The sequence below is a fragment of the Suricata suricatta genome, chromosome 1 (genome assembly GCF_006229205.1).
Source record: "Suricata suricatta isolate VVHF042 chromosome 1, meerkat_22Aug2017_6uvM2_HiC, whole genome shotgun sequence".
In the NCBI taxonomy this organism is placed as follows: domain Eukaryota; kingdom Metazoa; phylum Chordata; class Mammalia; order Carnivora; family Herpestidae; genus Suricata; species Suricata suricatta.
In genome coordinates, this window is record NC_043700.1 from 2,717,596 (window position 1) to 2,730,116 (window position 12,521).

General features: G+C 43.4%; 1 protein-coding gene across 1 annotated transcript in view; it reads right to left on the reverse strand.

The window, feature by feature from the left end:
* CSMD1 (CUB and Sushi multiple domains 1) overlaps positions 1-12,521 on the reverse strand; it is a 1,512,254-nt gene that overhangs the window by 393,414 nt on the left and 1,106,319 nt on the right. The window contains exon 12 of the mRNA XM_029933196.1: positions 2,195-2,427. Coding sequence (XP_029789056.1) covers positions 2,195-2,427 — 233 coding nt within the window. The remainder of the gene's footprint in view (positions 1-2,194; positions 2,428-12,521) is intronic.

The following is a 12,521-nucleotide window of genomic DNA, read 5'->3' on the forward strand; positions in this document are numbered from 1 at the left end:
TTCTAGGTGTCCTGAGGTCTTGTGTGTGTGGATGTGTCTATCTGTGGCTATTCTAGGTGTCCTGAGGTCTGGATACTATGAAGTTCATTTCTGTTCTTTGTGTTCTGGGCAAAGATTCTCTATCGCCCTTGGTTTCCTCTCCATTCTTTGCCATCTCGGGAACGCAGGAGAAAGCCACCACAGCGCCATGGTGCACTCTGCGGCTCTGAAGAGGCACCTCCCCCACTGGCTGGCACCCATTCCCCTTCAGAACCCACGTGTACAGTTAGGGTGTGTGAACTCAATCTCAGAAGGTCCCGAATGAGAGGCCAGCCCATTGATCTGGTTGTTTGGGTGGGGTAGAGTAGGAAATAATCCTTTTTTTCTTTCTTAGAACCAAGACAGAAGTCTACTTTTTATTTTATTTTTCAAAAAATTTTGCCGGGGCCACCAAGTTTTCTGTCTGCCTCAGGCAAGGATTATCACTCTCCAGAGAGTGAACCAGCAAACAAGATTTGCATCTAGAGGCTGGAGATTGCCATTTCCTGGTCAAAATAACTTTGGCCTCTGTCATGCTGGGCCAGACGTGAGTGGCCAAGGTGCACAAAAGATCAAAACCGTATTTTGTATTATTCAGTGCTAACTCCCCCCTTCCCAGCATTGCTGAGGCAAATCTGGGCGTTTCTTTTGATATTCATTTGACTCTGTTTACCTGGTAACTGACCTTGGTCAGTTACTTTGTTTTCCCACCTTGAAACCTATATAAGAGACAGTTTTCTGAATAAAGCTCTCTTTTTCGCCTGATCTGAGAACCCTGAGTTCTGTCTTTACTCTCTGTGTCTCCCTCTCCTGCCCCCTTTTTCTCTCCCTCCCTCAGGAGAAGGACCCGCAACAAGATTCTCCACCCAGCTTCTCCGCCCTGCTGGTCGGGGGCGGAGGAAACAGGTAATGCTAACGCCAGGGATGAGGCCCGGCCAGCGGGTTATGACAATTGGTGCCTCAACACGGGGCTCAGTGAAGGAACGCGACCCTGAGCGCGAGATACAAATTTTTAAATGTTTTATTATTTAGTTTTGAGAGAGAGACAGAGACAGAGACACAGTGTGAGCAGCAGAGGAGCAGAGAGAGAAGGAGACAGTCTCCAAAGCAGGCTCCAGGCTCAGAGCTGTCAGCACAGAGCCAAACGCGGGGCTCAAACTCATGAACTACACAATCATGACCTGAGCCAACGTCACCCGCCTGATCAACTGAGCTACCCAGGTGCGCCATAAAGAAGTCTACTTTTTAAAGAGGTATTATTGCGTAAAGACTTGTGGACGAGTCTAGTCTCTGGAAGCTTGTCTAACAGTAGGAAATATCACTCATTTCCCAAAGGACGTGTGAGGATGCGTGCGCAGGGGCCGGATGGAGCAGCGCTGACGACCCGGCCGTGCATCTCAAACCAAGTCCTAGGTCTATAGCAAAGCGTCTGCGAGGCTTATAAAAGCTTACAGGTATAGGTCATCTCAGGTTTTTTATATGGTTCTTTCCACTTCTGTGTCCACTATAAAATCTTCTACAGTGTTTTTATTAAATGCCGATCTGTATGTTAAGGTTAAAAGACGCCTCTTTCCGATGTGATCCTCCCAGATGAAACAGTGCAGGTGGAGCAATGCAGTGGGGCTATTTTTAAAGAGGACACATGAGGCCCTCGTTCATGAGAACCCAGAGCCACAGCGCACTATGGAAAACACTCGCTGAGACAATGGCGCCCGGACGTGAATTCAGAGGTGAAGCAACATCTGCAGAGTAACTGTAACTCACGCTCCAGACAACATTTACTTTTCTCCTACATAATAACTCAATAGTATTTTCCTCCAAGTTCATGTAGATGTCTATTCTCCATGAAAAACAAACAGACAACACACTCATATTTTTGCATGAGTCTAATGAGTATGTAAAGGAGCTTAATGAAATTAATGCCACTCCAATCCATACTTCGTGCAAAGTATTTCCCTTAGTCGTAACCGTAACATCTCCCCTCAAAAAGAGATAAAATGCCAAGATCCATAAGCCTACAAATGTTTCATACCTTGTGTTTCATACTTAGTCTTACCCTTTATTTGGACATAAAGATGGCGCATGTCACGGCAACCCAAGCTTTCCACAAGTAAACGTTCTTTGCGACAAAGAACTATGAGCAGGGCTTTAATTAAGGAAGTTGCAAGTGATCAGCCCCTATTTTTAAACACTACTGTGACATGCCAAACGTATTTATGTCTAACGCATCGAGGACGATTCTTGCCCTCCGCACGAGTGCTTGTTTCTGGTGTCGGTAAGCACACCCCGGCCATACCTTGGTAGACAGCCTTAAACCCCGGCGAGGCGATGCTGTCGTCGGACTGCAGGTGCAGCCACATCTGGTTGCTCATGCTCACGATCAGGTCCGGGACGCTGGAGCCGGTGAGTCTGAGAGAGACAAATGTGGAACCCGTTACGTGAATCACCATGTATCTCTACTTTTACTTTGAAGACAGTCTACTGTGTAGACAAACATGCATAGGTAGGTGTATACACTGTAAGACCCTCTTTCAAAGAATCCATAGCCACTTGTAATGTGTATTTATATTTCAGCTTCAACACTGTACCCCTTCTACAGTAATGATTCCTCTATGATTGAAATTTTGTGTCTCTGGGGTGCCTGGGTGGCTCAGTCGATTAAGCATCCGACTTCGGCTCAGGTCATGATCTCTGGTTCGTGGGTTTGAGCCCCATGTCGGGCTCTGTGCTGACAGTTTGGAGCCTGGAGCCTGTCTTCAGATTCTGAATCTCCCTCTCTCTCTGACCCTCGCCTGCTTGCGCTTTCTCTGTCTCTCAAAAATAAACAGAAAACAAAAAAACATTTTTAAAGAAAGAAATTTTGTGTCTTTAATTTTAAAAGCTGACCTAGGGTGACCACCCATCCAATTGTCTGGACCTGAGGCGTGTGTCCAGGAGAGGAGTTTGAGTGCTAAACCCAGAACCCGTGGTCATCCCACATGAAGGACAGTGCATCGTCCTGCTGTGTGGCTGTGCGACATCACACCACTGACGCGAAAACATCCCGAAGCTGAGAAATGTTCTGACTCACTCACACAACGCTCAGATTGTTTGGTTTAAATGATCATGTACCTCACCACAAAATCCCTTTTAGAAACACATCACAGGATGGAATATTATTCAGCACCAAGAATAAATGGGTGGTTTTATCAAGCCATGAAAAGAAACTTGAAAAGCTGAATACTGTATGATTCCAACTCTATGATATTGTAGGAAAGTCAATATATACACATACACACACATACATATATGCATACACATATACATGCACATGCACACATACACGCATATATGCGCACACATACATACACATATACACATGTATGTGAACACACAATACACACATATGTATATTCACACATACCTAATATATGTATTTACATGCACATAGATACACATATTCATACACACATACATGTATACACATGCATACACGCATGTGCATGCATACACATATACATACACATATACATACACACATACACATATATACACACATATACACATATACACACAAATACACACATACATATGCACATGCACACATATATACACACATGTACATGCACACATATACATGACCATAAAACCAAAAGTAACCGTACATTAAGAGAACACCAGCAAGAGGAAGAGAATGCGTGGCTGAAACAGACTTGGCAAGTGTATTGAGCTTCCGCTGTGCATATCAATGTCCAGGTCACACCAAGTGGAAGCTTCAATGAAGCCTTCTCTGGGTGTCAACAAAACAGACACACAGTGGCTGCTGTCAGCCAGTGAAAAGGAACACTAAATCCATTGACTGAATTCAAGATGCTGACAAAAAGCACGTTGAAATAGAAAAAGTGTAAGAAAAAAAATCAATTCAACCAGAATAAATGTCTCTAATCAAATAGGAATCTTTGCTTTCAGTAAAGTACTTTCGGGAATATGAGCACGATTCGCCCCATCAATCACATGATTTGTCTGTCCCCCCACGACGCTCACCTTGGGCGCACAGAAAACGTGATTCCTCAAAGGCAGGTGGACAACAATCATTACATGTGAAGTAACTCATGTTACACACATATTGGAAAAAAAAAAGGAATTATAGTGAGTGATGTGCTGTCACTAAAACTATATTGCTGGGGTGCCCGGGTGGCTCAGTTGGTTGAATGACTGACTTCAGCTCAGGTCATGACCTTGTGGTTTGCGGGTTCAGGCCCCATGTCAGGCTCTGTGCTGACAGCTTGCTCAGAGACTGGAGGCTGCTTCGGGTCTGTGTCTCCTTATCCCTCTGCCCCTCCCCCATTCATGCTCTGTCTCTCAATAATAAATAAATGTAAAAAAATTAAAACTATATTTCTTTTTGAGGATTGTTTCTTTGTTAGAGAGTTTGCTCTTTTATATTTGGTGTTGTATTTGCATGTTTGACTTGGAGAGACTTGTGTTTCTTCACTATGCATGCATTTTATTGAAATGTAACATACCAAAAAGTGCACAGATCATAAATGTCGGAGGTAAATGTCTATTTACTTTGACTTATGATGAAAAGCCATAATTGCTAGAAAGCTGATGGTGGAGATGCGTGATGATATCAGAGGATGTGAAAGTGCATGAATAGAATTCCCTAGACTGAACAGAGAGAATATAAACTGAAAAACAACAACAAACAAACAAACAACAACAACAAAAACAAAACATAAACAGAGCATCCAGGACATGGGGGACAGAAACAAAAGACCAAACTCTGTACCTTCAGTGCTCCAGAAGAAGAAGGGAAAGACCATGGAGTGAAAGGTATTTGAAGAAGTAATTGCTGAACACTGCCAAAATACGGTGAAACGCAAAACCTACAGTTCTAGGAAACTCAGTAACCCTCAACCAGGATAAATCCTAACAAAACCACACAACAGCATATAATTGGATGTTTGAAAACTAGAGTCATAGAACAAAATCTGGAAAACAGCCAGAAAAAAGGATTCATTATTTACTCAAATTTACCAGTTTGAATGTCAGTGGATCTCCTGACCACTGGAGTCCACAAGGAAGTGTCACATTTTTTTTTCAAGTTTCTGAAGAAAAGAACTGTCAACCATAACTTCTATATCCACTGAATGTATTCTTTGGAAATAAGATGAAATTATTTTTTAAGTGTCAGACAAATGATTTGCTTCTAGCAAACCCAACTTTAGTGGCTGGTTACATGAATTTCTTCAAAAAGAAAAGAAAATATAACAGGAGAACCTTGAAACATCAAGACGAAAGGGAAGAATATATGAGAATATATAGTATACTATCCTTTCATAATAAGTGCTGAAAGTCATTATTTAATGACTTAAGTAAATACTTTAATCGCTGATAATCAAGATAATGACATTTAAAGGCTGAAAGCTAAAGAGGTCTAAATGGAAGTGAGGTTATATGGCAGAGATAGGACTGTAAGAGGACAAATGGTGGCCGTATTCACGTGCATGTCCTCATCCATGACGCCTGTGCATGTTACTTTATATGGCAACAATTCCTCCAAATGTATGTAAGTTAAGCAGCTCCAGGTGGAGAGATGGTCCTGGATTACCAACGTGAGCTCTACGTGTCTTCAAAGGTGTCCTCATAAGGAGGCAGAAGGAGATTTCAGACAGAAGAGAGGAAGGCAGTGTGGGCGTGGAGGCAGAGCAGAAAGTGATGGGGCCACAGGCCAAAAAATACCAGCAGGCATAAGCTGGAGGCATCTAGGAGTAGATTCCCCCCTCAGAGCCTCTGCGGGGAGTATGGTCCTGCTGGCCCCTTGGTTTTGGCTGAATGAAATTGATTTTGGATTTCTGCCCTTCAGAACTATAAGGATATAGTTTTACCAAGTTTGGCATAATTTGCTATAGCACTAATAGGGAACTCATATATCTATAGACTGCTACAGGTCACAGATGTGTATCACAACGCCCACAGTAGCCAGTTTTAAAGCTATGGAGTCTTTGAAAAATGTTGAAATAACCCACAGGAAGGCAAGATAAGGAAAGAAAGGAAGTAAAAGAAACAGCATAACCAGAGGAAAAAATAGAAAACAATAATAAAATGACATATGCAAACACTATCTGAAAGAACCTTCAATATAAATGGTCTAAGTCATCAAAAGACATAGTGGGGCAGAGTCGATAAAATCATGACCCAACTAACATGCTGTCCACAAAATACCACCTTTCAAAGTCAAGGACACAGGCAGGTTGGAAGGAGAAGGAGGAGAGTTGACATGACAATCCTGGTAATGAAGAAGCAGGAGTGGCCACGTTAAGTTTTCATAAAGTAGACTTGAGAACAAAAAATATTCCAGAGACAAAGTAGGATGTATACAATGATAAAATTAATGACCCACCAGGAAGACACACAAGTCCTAAATGTGTTACACAACAAACAACAGGACTTTGAAATACAGCAAGTCAAACTCAAGGAGCTGAGGCAAGAAACAGACAAATCCACAAGTACGGTTGAGGACTTGAACAGCCCTGGTTGAGCAACTAGACAGAAAATCAGCAAAGTTAAAGAAGATCTAAACAGTACAGTTAGCCAGCAGGATCCCACTGCAGTAGACCACACTGCACCCAACAGCGGCAAACACACGTGTCTCACAAGCTCCTCTGGAAGGTTCACCAATAGAAACCACATCCTGGGCCAGGTGCTAGACCTCCACACATTTAAAGAAACTGAAACAATACTACTGAATGTATTCTCTGACCACAATAGAATCAAACTAGAAATTCTTAACAAAAGGTCAATAGGAAAATTTCTTAACACATGAGAACCGAAAAACATATATCCCTGATCAAAAGAAGACTCAAATGAAACAAACCAAGAAGAAAAATGAAACAAAACACATAAAAGAAGATATCTGGGATACAGCTAAAGCAGTGCCAAAAGGACAATTTATAGTACTAAAATAACATCATTAGATACAAGATATGGAATGATATAATTACCTAAGTTCCTACCTCCAGAAACTACAAAAAGTATAGCAAAATAAACCTGACAGGGCAGGAGAGGAGTATGGAAAATATGAGAAATAAATAAAATTGCAAATAGAGAAAAAATAGAAAAAAAAATAAAAATTTGCTCTTTGAAGACACATATAAACAAGATAAAGATGATGATAATAATAATAATGATAATGATAATAAACTAGTAACAAATTGAGGGATAATATTTGCAAAGCATGTGTCTTATAAAGATCTATAATCTAGGGGTGCCTGAGTGGCTCAGTCGGTTAAGCATCTGACTTCGGCTCAGGTCATGATTTCACAGTTTGTGGGTTCGGGCCCGGCATCGGGCTCTGCACTGACAGCTCAGAGCCTGGAGCCTGCTTCAGATTCTGTGTCTCCCTCTCTCTCTGCCCTTCCTCCATCTCTCAAAAATAAATAAATAAATAAAATAAAATGTTAAAAATGGAACTATTATCTAAAATACACAAAAATCTCTTTGAAATAATATTAAATAATTCAATGAGAAAATAGGAAAAAAGTCTCACGGACAATTTACCAAACAGGATGTCCAGATGGCAAACAAGCAAGAAAAGGTGTGCAACGTCATCTGGCAGTTTCTTATAAAACAAAGCATTCCACCACCGTACAACCTGGCAGCAGCAGTGCTGGGCTTCCACCCAAGACAAGGGAAAACTCACGGTCACACTCCAATCTATACAGAAATGGCCGGCAATCTGGAAACAATGGAAGATGTTAAACACACCGTGGCCCATGCCTATCCTGGAACACGAGTCAGTCATGACAGGACAGGGCTACCCCTCAGCAGTTCCTCAATATCCAGGCAAGACTGCTGGGTGGAAAGAGGAAACACAGAAGGTCATGCCCTGTGACTCCATGTGCACAACACTCGTGCCATGAGGCGCCTGTCCGATGGATTCAGAGCGGCTCTCAGGGTCACGGAGGAGGGCGGGAGAGGGACACAGAGTGATGACAAAAAGCAACGTGAGCTTGTGCTGGGTGTGTTTTGACTGGTGGTGGATACCATGACCTGAATGAAATAGGTGCTACATGGTATAGAATTTAACACACACACACACACACACACACACACACACACACACACACATGCATGTGCACACACACATACACACAGAAGTAAAACCAGGAAAGTCTAAGATTGATAAATTGTCTCAACATCAATATCCTGGTTGTGATGTTTCATTATAGACTCAAAAGTGAACAGGAATTGTGTTGAGTTCAAATACCCATTGAGCAGTCCACTCTCTACACAACCATGTTTTCATGGACACAACACCTTTGTCACAAGACTGCCATGAGCCAACGCAGGTACAGACAGATTCAGTGAATGACAGCTCAATCTCCCTGGCCTCCCCCTTTCCAGTACATTCCGTTTCCAAAGATGACTCAGAATGCTGCTGAACCCTGCATGATTTATGGCATTAAAGCAGAAGTAAAGACTCTAGTAATATAATAGTATCTTCTTGTTGCACTGTACTTCTAATGTTCTTAAACCAACTTTTATGAAGCCTTCCATTTTACACTTACACAACCCTTTGAGGTTGGAAGGCATACAACAGGGACCCAGGCTTGTGGACGTGTAACTGGATGTCTCTTACTGTTTAAAATGTCCTTATCTCCCCACAAAAGAGAATAACTTTGCCTTTGACTTAATTTAATGTCAAAAATGCACAATACAAACCTGAAATGCTTTGGACTCATGATTCATGGGAAAGAGGTCCCTAGCTCTTCAGGTTAACAGTGTGTAAAGAAAGACATGCATTTCTTGGCTTCTTAGAGAAAACAGCCATAATCAGTCAATACTGGCGATATAATGAGCAAACATTTGGAAAATGTTTTGGGTTGGTGGGGCCTCGAAGTAGCTGGAACTCACCCACTCCATCTCCAGCAGGTGCTATGGGTGAGCTCTCCGTCCCTGGGGACCTATGGCTCCTCCTCTGTAGGAAGTCAGCCTCCAAATACAACTTCTCCAGGGCCCCCAAGGTCTGATCTGCCTGACTTTCTAGACCCCTCGGACAGAGCTTGTCTCCCAAACCCAACATGCCGGTGTCCAGCAGCTGGTTTAGTTCCCTACTGCTGGGAAGCTGGAGTAGAGAAGCTAGACAGTGCAGCCCACCCAGAGGGGTCCTGCCCTGCTCACCCTCCCCAGGGATCCTAAGGGAAGCTGCCAGCCTCTGCCTTCTCCACTTGCTTGCCATTCCCTTGAAGCCCGCTCTGAATCCTACTACAATGTCTGAGTTGCAATAAATATATGTTTTTCAAAGAACCGAGTAAGAAAGCCCCCAGAGAAAGAGACAGCGACAGGAGAGCTAACATGGATGAAATATGATGTGTGCCATCAGCCGCACCTCTGCGCACAGGCAATGCCCTTAGGAGAAGGAGAATATGAAGAAAAACGTTTATGATCATGTGATCCCAGGCTTCTGAGAACCTAAGGAGTGTACTTGACTTCTAATCATGAAAACATGGGCTTTTATCTAGAAAGCCTTTAAGTTGTTGTCTTCATTCTCTTATTCCTGACACAAACTGCTCAAGCTTTGCTCCAAAGCGCTGTGACGTATATGATAGATGTGTCAAGGACATACAAACACGGAATCTTCAGGTTTTAGTGTCTGCGTCTTTGTAGCTCTTCCACAGTCTTTTAATAAAAAGAGAATGATGCCCTCCGGCTGAGAATCTGCTGACAACAGTAAGGGGACGTGGCCATGGCCGTATTAGGGGCTTGGGAAGCTTCTAGACATTAGTAGCATCTTCAGCAATAACAGATCAACCGACCACAAGAAACTACTGGAACCCTTCGCAGTTAGTCCACAAATCCAGTTGGGCGGAGGCAACACTACTTGCTTGCAGATTTCCCCGAGGCTGGTACTCATCCCCTTGGAGGCACGGACATTTAAAACCTATAACCAAATTAAAGCAATCTCCCGGCCACGGATTGCTAATAACCGAAAAGGCCAGAGGGAACTCCAGATGAAATTCAAGACAATTATCAATATATATTCTTGGAAAGATCTCAACAGAGATCTGTTAAATAAGTTATTTAATTTTAAGTTTGTCCCTCTGTAAAAATAACCTGAGTAATCCATTGGTCTCTTGGGAAGACAGATGATTAAAGGGGCTCCTAAATTCAGTTGGTCTCTTGATGTGCCAAGTATGTTAAGAAATTTGAAAAGCCATTAACGGAAACTGGACATTTTAAAACCATATTTAGGATGACCTGGTGAGGCTACTTCACTCTCTAAACCTTTCCTGAATATCCAAGACTAGAATTCCATCCCCCCACCAAACAACACAAAGGGGGAACGTATAAAAGATTAAGCCTGAGGTAGCAAATACCAGTCTTCATAAAGAAGTCTCTTAACTCATATTTTATTTGAAATCTGCATCATGAGATCCAGTAACTTCATCCCTCGTCTGGTACCGAACTGTTGCCGTGTGTCTGCTGCTCTCCAATGAGAGTTCCAGCTCCGTGCTGGGAATAAAGTCTAGCGTAGAAGCACCCAAAAATATTTGTCAGTGTGTTCCCTAGAAGCACCTGTTTACTTGAGGACACCAGCTGTGGTCCTCTCCTTGTTGCTTCTTTTTCTGTAACTCCATCTACTAAGGATATCTATCAGTGGCTTCTCTTTTCTCCACTGCCGCTGATTAAATGCCCAACTGATCTTTGTTACATTATGTTTCCCAAAGGGCATCTCAGTTTGATTCAGTTGGCTATTTAGAGTTTCATTTATAGATCTGAGCTATCGAGAGGAAGTTCTAATAACACTTACGTCAACGTAATACACAGTTGGCTGCTGGTCTCTTAACAACAAATAGCATTAAAAAAATAGGTGTATGACTTCAGATCTTTAATAGTGACCTAAGGGATTTTATAGGGCATTACTTTGCTCCATTTATATTTCATATTTTGCATTTACTTAGAATTTTCTCTCATTTGTTTGGTGACACCCTTTTGTAAATTAGCTGCTATGGTAATAATAAAGCTACTTCAATCCTGGGTGACATTTCTTAGAGTACAGCAGGTTCACATGCATTATTTCGCTCTGCCCCTGCCACAGGCAGGGGGACTTTATTAAATATACTTCACAGGCATGAGAACAGAGGTACGGAGCGGTAGAGTGACCCCCTCAGGGTCACAGAGACAGTGCATAGCAGAGCTGGAGCCAGGAACTCCGTCTTTGGCTTTCCAGCCCCTTCCTGTCCAGTCTGTCTGGGCTCACAAACCTCCACAGGCCAAGGCCAGGCTGGGCGACCAGCCTGGGGGCTTGAAAACCCTGCAGTCATCTGGGCCGCACCCGACAGGGGTCTGCACTCTCAGAAATAAATGCATTTTCCGTCCAGTAATTTGGCAAAGATGAGTAACTATTTGGTGAGGGTGTGGAAAGAGGGACGTACATGTCCTGCAGCTGGAGAAGAGGCTGATGGAAACGTTCTGGGGGTTGTTGGGAAAAGATGACAACGTCCCCGTCCCCCCTGCAATTCACCTCTTGCAACTTCTGCTGAAGGCAGACAGGCACTCGGACCTGCCTCCCGTGCACCTGCTCATGAAGGCCAAGGGCACGGCAGGCAGGGCAAAGGGACAGGCGCCATGGGTGAAGCAGACACGGGAGAAGAACAGCTCTGCAGAACACCTGCAGACATGCCGCGCACACGAGCACATGCATACCCAACATGTGCCAGGTTTGGGGTTGGGGTCAACCCTCCAACTCTGTGGTAGAGTCCCCTCCCAAAGGAACATGGTGAGGACAGGCCTCAAGGGACGGGAAGGCAGCCTGGCTCTTGACATGTCTCACGGCCCGTAGCATGCACCCACCCAGCCACGCTGCACGTCCATACACCACATATGGGAGACAGAGACGTCACGAATGCATAAAAGACCACAGCACGTGTCGTTTGGGACTTGGGTTTTTGGGTACGAGCCCAACTGAGCAGTGCCGGCACAAATAAAGTGGATTCCCGGAAAGGGAAGCCTCAGTGTCACGACTCTCTGTGCGAGAACCTGCTACACTCTACCTCAGTCTACGTCTAATCGTTTGTAACACGAGGAGACGACTAGCCCCCATCGTACAGGACTCAGGTGAGGACCAATGAGGAGAACGTGTTCCGCACAGTACATGATGTATGAGACACCCAATCAATATCTGCTGTGGTACTAATACTGCTGTTATAATTACCATCATAAATCAGGGGCCGGTAGCATGATTCAATTAGTAGCAGTGGTGGTAAGTGACACATAGGAAGACGAGGCCGAGACACGCACAAGGGAAAGATGTCCAACATATAAATGACAAAAGCATGTTCCCAATATGGTCAGAATATGGCCACTTCCGTTTTCATTTTGTTTTATTTTATTTTATTTTATTTTGTTTTATTTTATTTTATTATGTTTTGTTTTGTTTGTTTATTTTAAGAGAGAGAGAAAGAGAGAGAGAATGCAAGCAGGGGAGGGGCAGAGGAAGAGAGAGAGAATCCCAAGCA